This window comes from Podarcis filfolensis (assembly GCF_964270895.1).
Source record: "Podarcis filfolensis genome assembly, chromosome: W".
In the NCBI taxonomy this organism is placed as follows: domain Eukaryota; kingdom Metazoa; phylum Chordata; class Lepidosauria; order Squamata; family Lacertidae; genus Podarcis; species Podarcis filfolensis.
In genome coordinates this window covers 24,468,348-24,490,013 of record NC_139619.1, presented here as the reverse complement: position 1 = coordinate 24,490,013, position 21,666 = coordinate 24,468,348, and the positions used below count along the sequence as shown (strand labels likewise).

Below are 21,666 nucleotides of genomic sequence, written 5' to 3'. Positions count from 1 at the left end.
GCATACAGGGTATTCATGACTGACTCTAAGTCCATTAGGTTCACAAAGAATGTTGAGTACAATCCTAAGTTGGGGGGGGGAATGTGGGAATTTTCCAGAGTCACTCAGAGGAGGATGAAGATGATGTGAAAGAAGCAGATGATGATGAGGTAGACGAGGAAGCTGAGGATGATGATCAGAGTTTGGATTCCAGCTCAGTGGGCAGCGCTGCTGCTGTTGTCAGCGACAGTGATGACACAGCAGACTACAAGAGCGCAAAGGCCTCAGTCAGACCATCTGATGCGTCTGACACTGAACTGGGAGAACCACTGTTCACCATTGGTCACTTTTCTCCTAAGAAGGAGAAGATGAGTGTAGAAGACTTGCGTCTAGTACGCAGATCTGAAAGGGCCACAAAAGACAAACCTCCAAAGAGATTTGCTGATGAGTTTGCTAAGACAGCAACTGCTGTTCTTAGTAGCTTAGAGAAGGTGTGGGAACCTTCAAGCTTCAAAGAGGTTCAGGAGTTGACCTCTAAAGATGCTGAGCCATGGCTTAATATCATGAAGGCTGAAGCTGATTCATTGAATAGGAACCAAACCTGGGAGCTAATCCCAGTAGTCCCAGGAATGAGGCTGGTTGGCAGCAAATGGGTCTTCAAGGCCAAGACAGACCAGATTGGCAAGGTTGTAAGGCACAAAGCCAGATTGGTCGCTAGAGGTTTTTCACAGGTACCAGGACAGGATTACCACGAGACCTACTCACCCACCGCCAAGTATGAGAGCATTAGGCTAATGCTCACGATTGCTGCAGAGGAGAAACTGCACGTTTCTCATCACGATGTGAACACAGCTTTTTTGTACGGGGTTTGGGGGGAGGAGCTGTATATGCTTCCACCTGATGGAGTGCAGATACAGAAGGGAATGGTCTGTAAACTACGGAAGTCCTTATATGGTCTCAAGCAGAGTGCCAGGTGTTGGAACACAAAACTCACTGAGACATTGCTTTCTCTAGCTTTTCACCAAGGCAAAGCTGATCCGTGTGTGTTTGTCAAGGAGGAGGGGCAAAACAAACTGTATTGTTTATGTTTTGTTGATGATCTTCTGATGTTTTGGAAGAATCAGGCTTTGTACCAAAGCACCCTCGCTCAGCTGAAGGAGCACTTTGACATGAAGGATCTTGGTGAGGTATCCAACTATCTTTCTCTGCAGGTGGAGAAGGACCAAGCAGGTTATTTTCTGGTACACCAAACACAGAAAATTGCTGATGTATTAACCAGGCTGAATTTGGTTGATGCAAACCCAGCAGACACACCGATGGTGACAGGTTACCAGGTAGATAGTATTGCTGAAGCATTTTCTGACACCACACTGTACAGATGCATTCTAGGCAAGCTGAATCTCATTGCTAGATGTTCAAGACCTGACATAGCTGTAAGCACTAACCTGCTTAGCAGACATGCCAACAATCCTACTTTTCAGGATTGGAAAGCTCTGAAGCGCATAGCCCACTATTTGAAGGGGACTTTGCACTACAGGCTGAGGTTCACCAGTCAGTAGACTGGAGGTCTTGAAATCTTTGCAGATGCTAGTTTTGGAAGTGACACCACGGATGGTACAAGCACTTCTGGAGCATGCTACATGTACAACCATTGTCTGTTTGACTGGCTATGCAAAAAGCAGACGACAGTAAGCCTCAGTTCCTGTGAAGCAGAACTCAATGCCCTGTCATTTTCACTCATGGGTTGTGAATGGTTGATGCAACTGTTTCAGGACATCAGAGTTTCTGTGAAATGTCCTATACAGGTGTATCAAGACAATAGATCCTGTTTGGCTTTGCTGAACTCAGAGAGTTGCAAGCAAAGAACCAAGTACTTGCAGATTAAGTTACATTGTGCAAGAGAGTGTATTCAGAAAGGACTCATTCAGGTGTCCTACATGCCAGGAAATGAAATTCCTGCTGATCTGTTGTCTAAGGTTGTTAACAGAGAACAACTTAAGGTTTATGTACAGATGTTGCAATTGGGTTGAACCACAGGTACTACAGGTTACACGGAAAGGGGGAGGATGTTAGGATATAGTTTCGTTCCACCTTAAATGGTCAGGCATGATTGTTGTGTATCACATTCCTGTTTCGTTCCAGCTCTCGCTGGGAACTTCCGTTTTGTATATAGCTTTTGTTCTGGCTGTTTTCCTGGACACGGAGGCAAGCAGTCATGTTTTTCCTTTGTTCTGATCTACGTTGAATAAAGCTGTAAATATGCTCTCCTGTCTACATCTTTCGTTGTGGAGACTGCTGAAAGGGTGTGCACGGGCCTTGGAATGTCTCTGAGGCTCGTGTCGCTAATTGACTGATGCTGTTCCACGGGAGACCGGTGATCGTCCAGAGGCGACTGGGGGCCTGCCTGATAACTCCGTCTCCTTGGCAGTATCCCAACAGAAACATCCCATGGTGCACTTGTGAGACCAATATGTCTTGAGCTTGAAGGGTCAACCAAACCAGTTTCTTCAAAGGGCAGTAACTGAGCAAAATCACCCACCATTTGAAGAAAATGGTTCAAACACATCTTTGAAGATCTGTCTCCTCCACTCAGTACGCTGCAGGAGCAAGTGGTTTAAGACCAAAAGACAGAGTGCTTGGGAAACAAATAAAAAATGCCCTGCACTTCATTCCCTTGCTCCAAACATCCTGCCTCTAAGGATGGAGGGAAGCCGATCAGCTCCACTACTTGTTGTTCCAGGGAGCAGGGAAAAGAGGTAGGTGGGGTCTACTCACCTAATATAGTGCTGCTGTAAAAATCCCAGGCTGTATGGGGGTCCCCTTCAGCTCGACCCTGCAGATCCAAGAGGTAATCTGCAAGAAGATAAAATGGAATAAAGGAAGCTGAGATGTCAATGTGTTTTCAGGTGCTTAGGCAAGGTTCCCAGAGAGTAAGATGGGGGAATTTTTGACCTGGTGTGCCAGATATTTTATCTCTCCCCATCCTTGTGGCTGAACTTTTACAGGTAGGCAGAGGCAACCCATCTGCCATCGGGTGACCATTAAGTAGGCAATCTTGCCTACCTGTTTAAGTTAACTTGCGGAAGGAAAAAGTCACCAGGAAGCAGCAAGGAGCAGAACTGAACTCTCTCTCATCAGGTGATGGGTGGGCACTTAAAATACTGATGCTTTGGCTGAGCATACCAGGTCCATGTGGGGAACAGGCAGGCACAGCCCATGCAGAACTGAACAGCCCATCAGCTGATTTCACCCACCCATCAAAGTGATGTCAGGTGACTGACCAGAGGGGGCACAGTTTAGAGGAAATGGCCTCATGGGCCAAACTGGACCCAAGATTGGCCTGCAGGATGAAGGCTCCACAATCCTTGCCATAAAGACTGATTAAAGCAGGGTTTCCCAAACTTGTGCCTCCAGCTGTCGTTGGACTACAACTCCCATCACCACAAGCTAGCAGGACCAGTGGTCAGGGATGATGGGAAATGTAGTCCAAAAAAACAGCTGGAGACCAAAGTTTGGGGAACCCTGGATTAAAGGGATAATTCAATGTGGATTTATCACAAAAGATTGTGATGTTATGATAAATCCACATTGAACTTTGCAAGCCTTTAATGAGAGCAAAAATCTTCGTCTTTTGCTCACAGGTACCTTCTAGCAAGATTCATGTAGGATTCTAGTCTAATGTTTTCAAGGTAGAGCCCTCCAACATGAATCCGTCCAAAGCCCTCCTTAGAGGGAAAACTAAGCACCAGAATCAACCCATTGAAGCATGCATATATCCTGCAGAATGATGTCCTTTAGTGCAAATCAAGCACTTTCCCTGCAAAACCCATGTGCATTTTCGACTGCAGCAACACATACGTCATATCTAGTATCCAATGGCCAGGGTGTGTGTGTGCAGGGGAATAAAATTGCTGCCTTACCTTTGACAAATGGAAACCTACCATTAAGGAAGTTTTTCATGTTTTCACTGCTGGCCAGCTTCAGGGCAGTCTGCCCCGAATATGTAGCCAGGGTTGGGTCAGCACCGTAAGACAGCAGGAGCCACATGATCTCCAAGTTGTCATTTGCTGCAGCGTAATGGACAGGCCTGCCAAGAGACAAAGAGTTTTAAATTGGATTTCACAGAGTCAAAAGGCTGGAGCTGACCAGGGATCACCCATTCCTCCCTGGCCTTTCCCCATCAGGGAACCCTTGAGGAACCTGCAAGGGACCCTACCCCTCCTGTTTGCCTTTGTAAAGTGTTGTGTACTCTCTGTTAATGACAGGCGGTAAGCTCAGCATCTGATTGCCCACAAGAGGTCCCAGGTTCAATCCCTAGGAGCTTCAAGTAGGGCTGGGAGAGACTCGTCTGAAAAACCAGAGAGCCTCAGCCAGCCAGTGCGAACAATATGCTGAGGTGGATGGAAGGGTCCTGTGCTCTGCTACATATTTTAAATAGGGAGAAATGAATATGGAGAAATGTCCACTGTTGGTCTGTCCTTGGTAACTGAGCAACGACCGTATTATTAATAAATAATTATCCCGAGGTGCAAGGATTTTAAGAAGTACCAGACATGAAGGAGCCACAGCTCAATGGCAAAGCACATGCCTTTCAAGTACACGGGACAACAATTTAGTCCCCGGAATTACTTGATAAAAGATCCAGGCACTGCCACTTGGGGCTTGGGACATTGCAGAACCGATGCCCCTCAGGGTAGACGAGTGCATCAGACAGCCCATCCATTGCGTCTTTCTCATGGGGTGAGGCGTGGACTGGACTGCTTTCAAGACCGCAGAGGGATTCTTGCTGAGCCTTCTCCCTAGCATGCTATTTTTCTATGTGCAGGGATTTTTAAAGAGAGAGCAGCTCCACTTCAGCAGACAGTTCTCAACCTGCAGAACTTGCTGAAATTCAGTGCAAGATCCTGACCTTAAACTATATTATGAATCTGCTTGTTTGGTATGGATCAGGGACTGGATGAGGTTGGATAAGCAAGACACATTAGAATTAGAAGGACATGACAATAGATTTGGTTGGCATGCATATTTGTGGTATGGGAAAGGGAAGATTCACAGAAGTTTCTATAACCATATAATTAGGAAATCATTAATGAGAGTATAGGAGAGATATAAAGATTTATTGGAACAAAAGACCCCTTGGTGGATTTCACCACATGAAGCATTACTGCTCAAACCACTTGGAAAGAAAGGAAAATGGCTCACATATGTTGATCTATTAAAGGATCATGATGGAAAATGGAAATTAAGAGATTATGACGAGATCAAAGATCATTTTCAGAGTTGGTTGCACTAGCGACAATTATACGAAACATATAAAGAAGACAGTAAGAAAGGATTTAGCTACACAAGATCTAGATTCCAAACGGAAGTGATTGAAGGGAAAGTGAAATTACTGAAGGCCGCTTACAGCATACTATTAGAATGGGAGACGTAAGATGAAGAGGTAAAATCAGTCATGATTAAATGGGCACAAGATGTAGGCCACAATATTATGATGGAAGATTGGGGAAAGTTAAGGAAAACTGAAATAAAATTTACAGACTGTTCCCTGTTGAAGGAGAATTATATGAAGAAGATGTATATGACACCAGTGCAGTTAGGGGAAACGTACAAAACTAGTTCAAATATATGTTGGAAATGTAAGGAAAAGGAGGTGACATTTTATCATATGTGGTGGGATTGTAATGTAATTTTTTTTTTTTTTTTGAGAAATGATACACAATGAAGTGAAGAAAATGTTCCATTTAACGTTTGTTAAAAAACCTGAAGCATTTCTGTTAGGGATCGTACGGAAAGACCTGCCAAAAAAGCTGAAAAACATCTTCATGTATGCAACAACGGCCGCAAGAGTCTTAATAGCACAAGGATGGAAGACTGAAGAAATCCCAACTAAAGAATCATGGCAAGAGAAACTGATGGACTATGCAGAACTGGCAAAGTTGACACATAAGCTACGGGACAAGGATAACTGTGACATCAAAGATGAATGGGAACCCTTTATAAACTATTTGAAGAAGCAACAAAGTGAATTGGGCTCTTCGGCAGGTTTTGAATAAACACTCACAAACTCTTTATTGACAATAATCAGTTAGACAACTTAAGGATTTATACAACTTTGTAACATGCAGAGAATAGCATTCATAGAGAAACCAAAGATTGGAACTGAGGGAAGTCAGGGGGTGGGGGGGGGGTGGGCTTTTTGGGGGAGGGTGGGGGGAGGGAGGAAAATGGGGAAAATATTAAGGAAGACATGTTTTTGGATAATATGTTTTGCTTAAATGCCTAATAATTTTTTTAAAAAGGAAAGCAAATGCAAAAAAGAAAAGAAAAAGAAATTCAGTGCAAGATGCCCCTCTTAGAGCACACGGACAAGGTAGGTTGCATTTATTTATTTAATTGCCACCCCACCTTTCCTCCCAAGGATCTCAAGGAAGTTCACGTGGTCTCCCCCATCTCTTTACCCTCATGAAAAACGTGCAATGTAGGTTAGGTAGGAAGGGTATGGCTGGTCCAAGATCACCCAGAGAGTGGCAGAGTTGGCAATGGAACCTGACTCTCCTCTGCCCTAAATCTGACACTCTTAAGTACTGCACCACAGCAGCTCTCACTGGCTTAACTCATCAATGTTACAGATTCAGAAGCTAAAACGGGCCACCTGAGGCCCAGATTCAGTGGACCACTTAGCCCCTGGCCAAGCCCCTGGCAACTGTGGTTCCTCAGCAGCGGTGGACTTGCCTGGTGCCATCCTGCGCACTGCAGTTCACGTTTGCACCATGCTCCAGCAAGAGCTGCAGGATGTCCACCCAGCCGCGAGCGCAGGCCTCGTGCAGGGCTGTGTAGCCTGCGTTGTCCCTGTGGTTGACATTGTTGTTTTCCTTCTGCAGGCAGTACATCACCACATCCTGGTGAAAGAACCCCCAACCCAAGATTAGTAAAAAATGGCAGCAGTTGTCTCCTGCTGTTTATCCGCCCCGCCCCCCTTGCAAGAAGTGGCACCCACCTTGTAGCCAAGCAGGGCTGCTCTCTGCAGCAGTGTCTCCCCTGCATTCTTGTTCACTATCAGTCGATGAACTTCAGGGGGCACCGGTGGGGCTGCGGGGGGCTCAGGGGCTCTTTCTGATTTGTGCTGCAGGGACTTGTTCAACAAGCAGGGTTCCCGAGCTTTCTTTGGAGAGCGTATCTTGAACTGGCTCAGGCGTGCCTTGGCCTTAAAAAAAAAATGGAACACAGAGAATGATTGGGGGGATTGGGGAGGAAGAAGAGTAGTGTCAGAACAGGGCTAAGTGAAGAAGAATGCTGAACCTCTAAAAAAAGCTTGCATTCCACAACGTCACAGTTTACATCAATAACACATTTACTTTTGTATGCACACTCAATTCTGCTTCTGCTAGCTGTGGAGAAGGGCAGAAAATGATATACAATATGGAAGTCCGGAAATCTCAGCTGTGTAAATCACACTCTCCAACACCACGCTAGCCCAGTTTCCTGGGATCTCACAGGCATCGCTCACATTTTTTTAAATCTTAAAAAAAGAAAAGAAAACCGAGACTCTCAAATGCTGAATTCTGCTCCCAGTAATCCATTCGGCCTTTGCATTGTGCACAGGCAGGCGTACCCAGGGCGGATTGCTGATTTGGGTTCTGAACACATACACACACGGCTTCTGCTCTGATCATATTGAGAGCCCTTTAAAATGAAATGAAAAATGCTGGCAGATCCATTCACAGGAACTGAGGAAGCAGCTGTACACCAGGATGAAACTCTTTGTTTTGCTTAAATTAGTACTGTTGACAACAGGGATGTGCTGCCTTTGGCACTTCAGCTCCCTCCCACCCCAGCCAGGGGGATGACGGGTTGCCCATCCTTGGCCTGTGATGCCGAGTGGCAACTTCCCAAAGCCCCAGGCAACCGAGAGAAGTTATTTCCCAGCATCTGCTAGCTAAACCTTTTAAGTGGCGATTGAGCCTGGTTTTGTAGCTCAGACTCCCACAGAGCCCTGGGTGCAGCACCCGTCTAACCCTATCCCGAAATCAACTCCAGCATCTCCTAAGCAATACTGTACCTTCCCCTCTTCACAGATGCCTGAGAGGTGTTTGGTTTTGCATTTGCGTTTCCCGGAAGGTTTCTCTAGCACATCCTGGATGGGAGCCGAGTTGGGGTGATCCAAGAGGAATCCATTGTGGAAGTCCAGGAGTCCTTGGAGGGTTGGAGAAAGCCTGCTCCTCAAGCACAGGTCCGAGCCTTTGCTCGGCACAGCATCCTTGTGGTTTCGGTACCTGAAGTCTGCAAGGCACGGCAGAGGGGGATTAAACAGCACAAAGGAGGCTCAAATGCACACATCCCTGGGCTCAAATGCACACATCAGCTCCTGAACATGCAAACAGAAGTGGGGAGTAGAAAAAGAAAGGAACAGCAGAGGCTTCAGAGCAAGCTTCTTGGTTAGCTCCCCTTGCATACTATCAGCCAGCCGTGGGTACATCAGAGGAAGCTGTCCAGCATCCTCAGTCTATGGTGTGCTGCTAAGCAACTGCTCCATTTTAGCCAACTGAAATGGCACTAACGTCACAACTTCTGCACCTATTTCCCTAGCTCCCTTTTATTCTGAGCCACTGCCACATTACCGTGGCAGTGAGTTCCATAGCTTTATTGAATTTATTATTATGCCATCGACGTATATGATCCTTTGCTAACAACTTGAAAGGAAGATGGATCAGAGGGCCAGAGAACTGCAAAAGCAAAGGATTCTGGGAAGCTGATACCTTTGACCAGAAGCAAAGAATTAGCATACAAACGAGGGCGAAGAGAGAAGCAGACTGGTGGCCTTTAAGCTCTTCACGAAGCACTCCACAGCTTTTTCCACCTGTGCTAGCAGAGCCCAAGCTTAAGCAGCTGCCCCCTGGTGGCTACCGCAGCTGGCAAACTGGACAGTTGTGCCTTGCTCCGTGCCACTACGGAAGACTTGTCCTCACTCAGGCTGAAGAGGGATGCCTTCCTGCAACCGACAGTGGGATTAATTTGGCAAGCCTGCAAGAGCAATTGTTCCTCTTCTTTCCAATGGCCTAAAAGGGTTTTGTTTTAGTTTTTTAAAAAAAGATGCCAGAAAGGAGAGGGACAACAATTGCTTGTTATTTCCTCTCTGGTAAAGCACTGCCTTTTAAATTCTAGGGAGGAGACAGCTGCAGCATAAGCTGTTCAAAGGGCACTCCATAGACTTCACAGCCGTTCAGCAACAAATAAGTAGGCTAAGAAGCTGGCGAGGTCTATTTTGGACAACCTCTAGGGAGGTGAAGTTGGATGGGTGTCCACCAGGGGTGCTTCAGGCACAGACAGGGCTGTGTGCAGCATTTGGCGCAGGATCACAAACTTCAGACTGCACCACATGGTTCAAAATGCATGGTCAATGCTTGGCAAAACCTCAGATGACCCGAGGAAGGGAGACTGCCAGTCCCAAGTTCACACTGTTTCCATGGGAAACTACTGCACATGCACAGAAACATGGTGGGCAAACTAAGAGTGCTGGCAACCATTGTGAGCAGTGGGGGCACACAGGGTGAACAATGTTTCCCTCTCTGCCCCTTACAACCCTCCCAGTCACAGGTATTGGCATGGGCTGGCACAGCCCACAAATTTGTGTTTTTTATTTACCAGCCTGCCCCACGGCCAGCAAGAAACACTGGCAATGCTTTCTTTAAAAATTGCATTCTGCAAAGCAGGTTGGCAGAGAAGAGGCAGAAAGGTCCATGCCTCCTTTGCGAGTCCACTCACTCGCCTGCATGGGATTCCTGGTTGCCCATGGCAAGTAAGTGAATTGTTAAATGCGAAGCTGCCACAGGGCCAAGTAACACTAGCCTGACAGCGCAGAAGTTGCACCAAGGGCTGCCGCCTTGAGGATCCCTGCCCTGCAGCCGTTCCCGGTGGCTCCCCTTCGCTACCTGCTTGCATTTTCCACCGCTTGTTGCAACATCTCATGTGCTCCTCTTTCTCCCGCTCTATCAAGTACTCTCCAGTCTGGTACTTCCAGCTTTTCTGCCTCCTCCTTTTCGTTCTCTCTTTTTTCCCCTTTCCTTTTGGAATCTCGAGCCATATCAGTCAGAGGAATTGGCCACTCTCCAGGTGCCCGGCTTGAGTTCCTTGTTGATCTCCCCCGTCAGCGACTCCCGGCAAGACAAGGCCAGATCTCTATCGGCCGATCCTTCTCACGAACGTGAGAAGAACACAACCACTCCTCCCCTCTTCCCTGCCATCCCCAGGGAGGGGAAAGAGACAGACAGAAATGTCTTTACATGCCTTTATTTCTGTCTTTCCAGCAGTGCAGAGAAATCATGTCTGCACTCTCTCACATCAGCAGCAGAGAGGGAATAACTCCACCCATGTACTTCTGGTACAGGGTCATGTGCCACTCTGAGCTAACATCCGGTGCTCAGTGCACATAATAGACTGTTCCTTGTTCCCACGGTACAGTCCCATAACATCAACATCCTGTTTGGCTTTCCAGCCACCTGGAGCACTCAGCAGCATTGCTCCTTTTTCGTAACAACCTCCCCTAAAAGAATCAATGCGTGTTGCGGCAAGCAAAGCGTGATCCAGAGAAGAAAACAAACAGTTGTTATACACATAACACTCCCCTGTTGTTTCAGTTCCACCCTTGGAACTACCCGCCACTGGTTTCCCCAGTGTACCTCTCTGGTTGTCTGGCTTCCAAGGAATGAGTGCATCTGCATTACCTTGGCTAGCAACTCTCTGTTGTGTCTTTGTCTCTGACTTAGACACAGCTCCAACCTGTCCTCGGTTGTTTACAACAGCAACACATGCAACAGCTAAGTTAGCAAACTCTTCTGAGTACCTTTTGGGTGGTTCACCCTTTGTAACTCTCTCAGACCTGCATATGAGGTGCTGATCCTCTCTGCTCACTGGTTCAGTCTCAGGACTCTTAGGAGAACCAGTTCCAATAGTAAACAGTGGTTCATCCTTCACCTGTGAAGGTCTATCCATTGTGTGAGATTTCCTCTCAATGACTGTGACAACTGAGCTCTCTGAGCTATCACTGTCACTCTCAGTACCACTGTAATCTGTGAAATCATCATCATCATCTGAATCGTCCTCTGTGGGAAATGTGTGTACTATCACTCTCTCCTGTTCAGGAGCACTCTCTAGAAATTTTGTGAGAATCACCTGACCAGATTCAGACAAAATTACTCTGTAGAGACCCTTTTCATATCCCACAAAAATGCCTCTGGCATTCTTTACTCCACCTGGAGCTTCTGTCCTCACGAGACCCAAAAACCTTGAAATGGGCAACAGAAGGTTTTCTATGGAACAGTTTCTCAAAAGGAGAACTTCCCAACTCTTTTGAAACCTTTCTCAACCACGTATAACAAAACGACATTAGCGACTCCGCCCAGAACTCATGTGGCAGATGTGAACTAAGCAATTGCGCATTCATCCCCTTTTGCAATTCTTTGTTCACCCGTACACAGACACCCCTGTTCCACGCTTCCGCTGAAACAGCAACCTTGTGTCTTATCCCTTTCTTCTGCAGGAACCTCTGGAAATCCTGTAAAAGAAAAATCTGCTTCTCATCTGTCAAAAGACAATCAATGTTAGCATCATGCATATTCTTAACCTTGTCACAAAACTCCTGAAACCTTTCCAAGGCTTCCTGTGGCCTCTTTAACACATAAATCCAGACAAAGTTAGAGAAATGATCCACACACACAAGATAAAATCTTGCATTGCCTCTAGATGGTTCTAGAGGACCAATCACATCAGCATACACCCGCTGAAACGCTCTGTCGACCCTGGCCACCTTCTTGGCGCTCGTTTTGGTCACACCTGCAAGAGAAATCAAGTTAGACTCAGAATTACATTCCATGTAATCACTTTGCTTAAAGTCCAACAAATACAGTCCATCTTTCTCTCTGGCAGAAAGATACAACTCTCCATCTTTGAAGATCTTGCAGCTCTTATCATCATAGGACAGTTTCAGTCCTTTCTTTGCAATCTGCGAAACACTCAGCAGATTGAACTTCAATTCAGGAACCAAGTAAACATTGTGTATAGTCAGGTTCAGACTCTTCAGATACACAGTTCCAATCCCGGTCGCTTCCAGCTCCTGACCGTTGGCTTGTTTCACAGCGAAGCTTTGCTTCTTAAACGTCGAAAAGAGTCCTTGGTGTGGGGACATATGAAAATTACAGCCCGTATCGATTATAAAAGAGTGTCCAACATCTGGCGTGGTTCCTTTCGCCATCAGGGCCTTTGCAGGTTTCACCGAAGACTTGGTATGACCTTTGCCTGCTGCCTCAGGCTTTGCTGAGCGGCCCTTAGCTCCTTTTGGCTGGCGTGGCTTCTTGCAGTTCCGCTGAAGATGCCCAGCCTGTCCACAATTGTAACATCGGACAACGTTCAAAGCTACAGCATCCTCTCCAGTAGCAACATCAGTGGGGGAGTTAGAACTCCGTTCCTCCCTCCCCCTGTCCTTCACGTCCAGTGCAGCAAGCCTGTCGTGTTCATTCAAAACAACGGCAGACACCCTCTCCGCGGTCAAATCCTGCGCCGGAAGGGAACCAAGCTGACTGGCAACCGTTTTGTAAGTCCGATTTAAGCTGTTAATCATCAGGAAGCAAAACACATCCTCCTGCAGACGGTCCGTCAGGTGCGCTTGAACATCTCCATCAGGCGCAAGCCTCAGATTGGTCAGCTTCTCAAAATACAACAACGCTGAAGAACCAGCGTCCCTCTGATGTGTTCTACGCAGCGTTTCCCAAATCTCACGCGCGTATTCCAAATCCTGAATATGCACAAGTTGATCATCCGAGACACACAGAATTATAGCCGTCCTGGCCTTCACATTCTGTGATTCCCAACCTCGGGTTGGTGCTTGAGGGATGGGGTTCTCAATCACCCCAAAAATCCTCTGATTCTGCAGCAGGGCCTTCATCTTTACAGACCAAGATGAATAATTGTTATTAGTCAGGGGAGGCGGGTAAAGCAAAGCTCCCCCCTTCTTGGCATCCATTTTGAATCCAGGTCTCAGCTCTGACTTTCGAGCCAGTAAAATCCAAAAGTCTCTTTTGAGCTGTTTACAGCCTCTCTCAGGCAATCTGCAAGCTGTCTCAAAGTCAAAACAATCTTTGAGTTTCCAGGCTCTGACTGAGCCAGCCCCACGTGTCAGTAACTTTCCACTGTACTGACTGTCGTTGCCTAGCAACTGTGCATACCTCTTCTTCTTTATCTAACCACAAGAATCCCTGGTATGCAAGCCTTTGCTCTCAGAGCTGTTTTTCCAAACGCAGCTCCTGTGAACCACTTCTGCGTTCACACTTTCAGCCCGATATCTCAGCATACCTTTTTTTGGGCTCCGATGCTTGGAAAACACCCCCTCTTGGTGTCCAGCCATCTGTTCAGCTTCTGGCTGCAATGCAGACGTTATCTTCTTTCCTTGGTGCAGAGGATGGCACACGATCCATCAACCTCTCACCTCTCATGCTGATTCCCATGGATCAGATAACCAGCAGCTTCTGCTACCATATGTTGGAATCTCGAGCCATATCAGTCAGAGGAATTGGCCACTCTCCAGGTGCCCGGCTTGAGTTCCTTGTTGATCTCCCCCGTCAGCGACTCCCGGCAAGACAAGGCCAGATCTCTATCGGTCGATCCTTCTCACGAACGTGAGAAGAACACAACCACTCCTCCCCTCTTCCCTGCCATCCCCAAGGAGGGGAAAGAGACAGACAGAAATGTCTTTACATGCCTTTATTTCTGTCTTTCCAGCAGTGCAGAGAAATCATGTCTGCACTCTCTCACATCAGCAGCAGAGAGGGAATAACTCCACCCATGTACTTCTGGTACAGGGTCATGTGCCACTCTGAGCTAACATCCGGTGCTCAGTGCACATAATAGACTGTTCCTTGTTCCCACAGTACAGTCCCATAACATCAACATCCTGTTTGGCTTTCCAGCCACCTGGAGCACTCAGCAGCATTGCTCCTTTTTCGTAACAATTTATACCCCGCCCTCCCCAACCAATTCCGGGCTCAGGGTGGCTAACACCAAGTATAAAAACAATTGATTAAAATACAACTTAAAAACAAGACAGATAAAAAATAATACAAGAATAGTGACTGATCTTCTAGAATATATTGATATGAAACCTAGCAAGAAGGTGGCAATGTTACTGGTAGATGCGGAGAAAGCCTTCGACAGTGTGGCCTGGAATTTTCTGGTCCACACTGTGGAAAGTTTGAAACTTGGGAACAAAATTTCGAATGGTATTAAAGCGATATATGAAAACCAGAAAGCTAAGTTAATAATTAACAATGAAATAACTGAAGAATTCCAAATTGAAAGAGGCACCAGATAAGGATGCCCTCTATCCCCACTTTTGTTTATTATGACGCTGGAAACACTCCTAATAGCAATAAGAAAGGACCCAAAAATCAAGGGGATTAGTCTAGGTAATAGACAATATAAAGTTAAAGCGTTTGCGGACGATGTAATCATTACTACAGAAAACCCAGAAGAAAGTTTACCAGAAGCACTAAAGAAATTGTTTGAGTACGGAGAAGTATCTGGCTTTAAGTTAAATAAAGAAAAATCTAAATTATTAACGAAAAATATGGGGGTAAAGGATCAGGAAGAATTGGAAAGAGTAACAGGCCTTAAAATTACCACGAAAGTTAAGTATTTGGGGATCTAGATCACAAATAAAAATACCAATTTGTACAAGGATAACTATGTGAAGAAGTGGAAGGAAATAAAAGGACATCTAAATAAATGGAATAAATTGAACTTGCCCTTATGGGGAAGGATATCCTTGATAAAAATGTCAATTCTACCAAAGATGCTCTTCCTTTTCCAGACGATCCCAATAATTATCAGGACAAAATGTTTTCAAGGTTGGCAAAGGGATCTTTCTAATTTTATCTGGCAAGGTAAGAAGCCAAGAGTAAGGTTCAAAGTACTGATGGAGCCTAGAGAAAGGGGCGGGTTCGCAGTCCCAAACCTCAAGCTGTATTTTGAGGCTGCATGCATGACATGGCTAAAAGATTGGATGTTACTGACAGATACTGAAATCTTAGACCTGGAGGGCTGGGACAAAGTTTTCAGGTGGCATGGCTATCTGGGTCACGATAAAATAAAAGCACATAGAGGATTCACTAATCATTTGGTGAGAAAGGCCCTATTCGAAGTCTGGGAAAGAAATAAAACAATAGTAACAGCCAAAACTCCCTGGTGGCTATCACCTATAGAGTCATCAGCCTTGCACAGAAGCAATATGAAAGATAGCTGGCTAACATATAGGGAACTCGTAGAAGAGATAAAAGATTGCCCAACAGTAAAGAAATTTGAAGAATTAAAAGAGAGGGGGGTGAATTGGTTAGAATATTTTCTATTAAAAACAATATTTGAGAAGGATAGTAAGCTTAAGGGTTTGATAAAAAAAATCTCGGCATGGGAAAAAGAAATTTTATATAACAACCAACAGACTCTTTCAAAAATATATAAACTGTTACAAAATGGGGAAGTAGAAAAGGAGGAAAAAGGAGACGCTATTAAAAAATGGGAACAAGTAAAGTAAGAGACTGGCTTCATTATTACCAGATAAATGAAGTATTCAAACAGGACAGGAAAATTGGCTTTCAGGTGGAGAGATCAAAATTAGAAACAGAATTGTTAGAACCGAATACTAAGAATGTGTCAAGAATGTATAACTTGCTGTTGAAATGGAATACACAGGATGAGACGGTTAAATCAGCTATGATTAAATGGGCACAAGATATTGGTCATGACATTATGTTTGCTGACTGGGAACAGTTATGGACCACCGGTATAAAGTTTACGGCATGTAATGCCTTAAGAGAGAATATTATGAAAATGATATATAGGTGGTACATGACCCCAGTCAAGCTTGCAAAAATTTATCATTTGCCCAATAATAAATGCTGGAAATGTAATGAAACTGAAGGTACTTTCTACCATCTTTGGTGGACGTGCCCAAGGATTAAGGTCTTCTGGGAAATGAACTATAATGAAATTAAGAAGGTCCTTAAGTGTACCTTTCACAAGAAACCAGAGGCCTTTCTCCTGGGCATGGTAGGCCAAATGGTGTCAAGGAAGGATAGGACGTTTTTCATGTATGCTACAACAGCAGCAAGAGTTCTTTTAGCAAAGTATTGGAAGACACAAGAACTACCCACGCTGGAAGAGTGGCAGACGAAGGTGATAGACTATATGGGACTGGCTGAGATGACTGGCAGAATCCGCGACCAAGGGAAAGAGACGGTGGAAGAAGATTGGAAGAAATTTAAAGTTTATCTTAAGAACTGTTGTAAAATTAATGAGTGCTAAAATGTCATGGGTAATGTAAAACAGAATTGCAGTGATAAATGAGTGGGTGAGAGAAAAAGGATTAAAGAAAGTGAATCATAAGTAATTGAAATTAGGGGTTGCTGAAAAATTTAAAATAGGGATGCAGAAAAGGGAGGTATGGGGAAGTCGTTGAAATAAGGTTTAAGAAAAAGAGGTTATGAAATTATACGTGTTTATATGTTTGTTTGTCTATGTATTGTCAGTTGTAATGTGTTTTAATTTATGTTGGAAAATCATTAAAAAATTTATAAAAAATAAAAATAAAAAATGGGAACAAGATCTGGGCCACCCAATTGAATATAATGAATGGGAAAGACTATGGACAAAAAATATAAATTTTACAGCATGTTACCTAATAAGAGAGAACTATATGAAAATGTATCACAGGTGGTACATGGCACCAGAAAGTCTTGCAAAAATGAATAAAACATATAATAATAAGTGCTGGAGATGCAAGATACAAAAAGGAACCTTCTACCATATGTGGTGGACGTGCCCCGAAATTGGGAAATTTTGGAGCATGATCCACAAAGAAATAAAGAAAATATTAAGAATATCATATAGTAAAAGGCCAGAGGCATTCCTTTTAGGAATTTTAAATGACGATATTCCAAAAGACAAAACTAGATTTTTCTTATACACAACGTCTGCAGCAAGAATCCTGGTGGCTAAGTACTGGAAAGGGAATCAGTTACCCACTAGGGGAGAGTGGCTATGTAAGCTCTCAGAATACTTAGAATTAGCCAAATTGACAGATATAATAAGACAAAAACCAAAAAATGAAGTTAAAAATAATGGGAGTGCCTAAATGAATACCTCAAAAGTCAAGGTTCGAGGGCAGAAATCTGGCTGAGTCTGGAATAACCTTGTGAAGTGAAAGGATATGAAAGAAGGATTTATATCTAGATGTTAGGATAGAGAGGATAAAGAAAACAGGAAATCAGGAAGACAGAATGAGAGATAAAGGAGGTGCTGTGGGATTGGTGGAAGTCAATGTCATGTTGCTGTTGTTTTAGTGTTTATAATATTAACTTGTAAGATATGGATTTGTTTGTTTTTTTGTTTTATTTTTTTTGTCTTTTTTAGTTTTCGAACGTTGATTTTTGTGTGTTGTGTATTGTTATCTTTTGATATCTTTCGGGTTGTTGTTGTGTGGAAAATACTAATAAAATTCATTTATTTAAACAAACAAACAAACAAACAAACAAACAAAAGATTAAAATACAACATTAAAATTCAGCCTCATTTCAGTAGAAACTCAAATCAAAACTTTTTGGGGATAAAGAGGGACCACTAGGGGCACATCAGAAGATGGCTGACAATAACATCTCTCCGACCCACACGAGGTAAATTGGAGACTTTGATGGGAGTAAATAGCCTCCCTACCCCCCCCCCAGGATTGTGGTGGGGGACTGCCCTTGCCTGCTGTGCCCTATACCACCCCCGAATTTGTGGGGATGGGGGCACTAGGCACAATGCCCTCCTGTGGGATTTCGGCGCTCCTGGACGCCGTCTCTGATCCGCGCCACTAGCTGCAAGAACTTCAAAAGAAACAATTTGGATGAAGCGAATGCACATATTTCAAGGAAGAAGGGGGAGTAAAGACTGCTAACAGAAGAGATCTCTGATAAAACAAGACGAGCCGGAGGAACAAGTATAAACCATGAGAAGATACGCCAAGACTTGGTATGGCAAAGGGACTGATGGGGGAGGGGGGGGGAAACCTTTCCTTTCTTTCCTTGATGTGATTAAACAAGAATCCCCCCCCCCTCATAAGTCAGAAATGTCGTTTTACGGACTTAAGCTGTGGATTTAAGGCTGTGTGGAGATAAACTTTCGAACCAAAGCATGTTTTAAGAAGAGCGTGGAATGTATAAGGGCTTTGGAATGACGCAGTTAAAAATTCTGTCGCCATATTGGGAAGTTCTGTCGGAGGACTTAAGTCTGAGAGGAGAAATAGAGAAATAGAGCTGTTTTTATATTGTGGGTGAAACTCCTCAGTGGGACTTAAGAACGACAGTTCTGTAATTAATGATGGAAAGAGCGCTGTTATCTATGAAGGCGATGATATATGGAAACCATCTCGATTTGAGGATTGGAAGAACGGAAAAATTCACACAGGATTATTATTGGTGTTTATCGGCTTAAGGAAACTATCAGAAGAGATCAGAAAGAAAAAAGAGAAAATATATGAACAAGATGTGATGTGGAAACTGCAAGATAAGACTGGATAGAATTATGAACTTTGTTTGGACTGATTTGGACATTAACGCAGTGGCAAGAAGATGATCAGAATCCCCCTTCGGATCTTGAAATATGGGTTCCCTCAACTTCCGGGTTGGCGCCTCCGGCAATGGAGGAATTCCTCTGATCGGGAGGAATTTGCTTCGTGGAAATTAGGGTCTGGCCGCCACGGCGAAGGCGGGGACCCACTAAAAATCACAGGCGGGAGAAGCCTGTGAACGTGGGATTCGGCTGGCACCTTTTGTGCCTCCCCTACTCGCGGGGAAACCTGGTTTCGGGGATCCGGAGCGACGTGGGGTGAGTGGCACGGTGCTTCGAATTGACTGCTTCTTTCACGGAGTGAAGCCGCATTGCTGTTGCCGGAGAGCGCTGACTTTTTCCTGTGGACAATTTGATCTTAAAACAACTACCCGTGAGTAGAACGGAAAATTGGATTTTTAAACGTCTTAATTTGGCACCGAAACGGGGAGGTTTCAAACAGGAAGTCTGCCTTCCCCTTTTGTAAATAGACTGAAGCAAAGAGGCTGCAAGCTAAAGTCTTGGAAAGCCTTCCGTAAAGGATTAAACTTCCATCGGCTAAAATCATTAAACCCCCCTTGGAAGCAGGAGAAGAGGGGGGAAATTTTGGATCGTGTAAGCCTGCAGGAGAGAGTGAAGCTAAGTCAAATTACCACCGCTCTGAACCTGGAAACGGGCTGCTAGTAAGACTGACGTTTTGGAAATGCTCATTGACTGTGAATAGATCGTTCATTGACAGCTAGTTAAATAAGAGAAATACATTGTTTCCATTGTCTCCTTCTGCGTCTAAAAAGGAGTAAAAGTAACTGAAAATTGAAACTAACTTTATTGCTTGAACTGTGCTTAAAAGGATTGATACAAATAGAAATTGTTTCCCCCTAGAGGAAGCCTTTGAAATTGTTATATGAGCTGAGCTGGGGGAATTTCCAGCTGCAAGATAAAAATCCGTGAGAATCTGGGACTGACCTTGGATCGTTAAGAATGTTGACAGAAGAAGCCTTAGTGGCTGCATTATGCAAGATAAATGATTCACTGGAACAGCTCCATGAGAAGACGGATGTGATGACTATAAAAATTGATAACTTGGGACAAAAAGTGACTAATTTGGGACAAAAAGTGAACATTAATACAGAAACTACTCAGGAATCGATACAGGGATCTATTTTGACATGGCAAACTGTGGAGAAGGCGGGGGAGAAAGTTGCTGTTGTTGAACCTAAAGTAGTACAAGTGGAGAGGGAGAGAGCCCCAGCCTTACAGATGCAATTTGATGACTATAAGTTGATGCTTTTTATGAGTGAATTTAAAGAAAGTCAGATTTTGAGGATTGGAGCCCCGCTTGGACTGAAGAAGGAAAGTTGGATAGATCCCTTCATGCAGGGATTTACTGACCTTTGGGATCTGGACTTGGGTCAGGAGGAGACTGGAGTTGTGAGGACCTCCAGATTTGGAGGAACTTTGAAATACGTCCTGAAATATCTTTTGAATCTTAGTTTTAACTATGGAGATTTGGCTGACCTGTCGAGAAGGAATAAAAACATTGCTAGGTGGGAATTTCCCCGAGATCTACTCTTCAGCATCAAAGGAAGGAAAATAAGAACAAGATCAGTAGAAGACAAAGTAAAGTGCATGTATAAATATGAAGAAGACTTGCAGAAGGGACTTGGAAAAGAGTTAAGAGCCTCGGACAGAAGATCACCAGGTTGATGGACTATATGGAATTGACGGAAATGACTGGCAGAATCCATGACCAGGGAGAAGAGACAGTGGAAGAAGATTGGAAAAAGTTTAAAGTCTATCTATGGAAAAAATGCAAAATTAATGAGTGTTAGGTTAAAATATGTTAAGATAACCATATGACAGAAAATAGAGAAAGATGGAAAGGATTTGCTGAAATAATTAATAGAAATGGAATACAAAAAGGGAGGTGAGAGGAGGTCGATGAAACAAGGGAATGAAAGAGAGGGTATTGAGATGGTATGATGTGTGTTTTTTGAATTGTTTTTGCTCTTGTTTTGTTTAATGTGTTAATGTTGTGTTGTGTATTGTTTATATATTGTACTGTATTGTTTTTTCTTTCTTTGCTTTTTTCCCCTCTTTTTTGTAAGGTTTAAAAGTAATAAATATTTTTTTAAAAAAAATGAAATATGGGTTCCCTCAACAAAATTCAAAATTCGGCTTTGTAATTCGGAATTTATGTGATTTGATTTGATTTGATTTGATTGGCCGGTTAATAAAAATTATTTTTTTTTAAAAAAATAAACTTTTTGGGGATAAAAACGTCAAATCTTCAAGGCCAACTATCCAGACTGGTCCTACGTGGGCCAGAAAAAAACCAGGTAAGTCCCCAAATAGGAGTTCCATCACAGAAGGAGAAAGGAAAAATGAAAGAGGGAGAGGGGATCAAGTTGATTCCAAGCCAAAGGCCAGGCGGAACAACTCTGTCTTACAGGCCTTGCGGAAAGAAATCAGATCCTGCAGGCCCCTGGTCTCATGAGACAGAGCGTTCCACCAGGCCGGAGCCAGTGTTGAAAAGGCCCTGGTTCTAGTTGAAGCTAATCTGACTTCCTTAGGGCCCGGGATCTCTAGGGTGTTGCTATTTATGGACCTTGAGGCTCTCCGTGGGGCATACCGGGAGAGGCAGTCCCGTAGGTATGATGTGGCCGTTCTCCTCCTCCGCCTCCTTGCAGCTCCACAGCTGCCAAGTGGCATCCACTTGCCACAGCATCCTCTGACCCTTGCGCGAGTGGAAACTGCTCTTCTCTGACCGCGACTGCTCTCTGTCTTTGCAGCCGGAGTGGGGGGAGAGGTGGTGGGATTTTCTCAGCCTGCGATGCCTCAGGGTGAGTTCATCCTCTCCCTCGACATTCTCTTCTTCCTCTTCCACTGGCAGTAGAATCTCCTGGCCACACTCCTCCAACATGTTAACAGAAGAGCCTCCCATGCTTCCTACAGGAAGAAGGAAAGGAAAGGACCCCCCCCCCCCCGCTCTTGAATCAGAATTAAGCACTACACCTCGGGATCTCAGCTTTAGCAACACCTCCCTCTTTTGTG

At 44.4% G+C, this 21,666-nt stretch overlaps 1 protein-coding gene across 1 annotated transcript in view; it reads right to left on the bottom strand.

Annotated features, from left to right (window-relative positions):
* The window catches only part of LOC310753865 (BCL-6 corepressor-like protein 1), a 68,482-nt gene that overhangs the window by 8,260 nt on the left and 38,556 nt on the right, over positions 1-21,666 (bottom strand). Inside the window, exons 6-12 of the mRNA XM_083595233.1 lie at positions 21,245-21,561; positions 9,912-10,026; positions 8,042-8,262; positions 6,980-7,186; positions 6,715-6,881; positions 3,921-4,066; positions 2,755-2,832 (exon numbers count right to left, since the gene is read on the bottom strand). Of these exons, the coding sequence (XP_083451359.1) occupies positions 2,755-2,832; positions 3,921-4,066; positions 6,715-6,881; positions 6,980-7,186; positions 8,042-8,262; positions 9,912-10,026; positions 21,245-21,561 (1,251 nt within the window). The remainder of the gene's footprint in view (positions 1-2,754; positions 2,833-3,920; positions 4,067-6,714; positions 6,882-6,979; positions 7,187-8,041; positions 8,263-9,911; positions 10,027-21,244; positions 21,562-21,666) is intronic.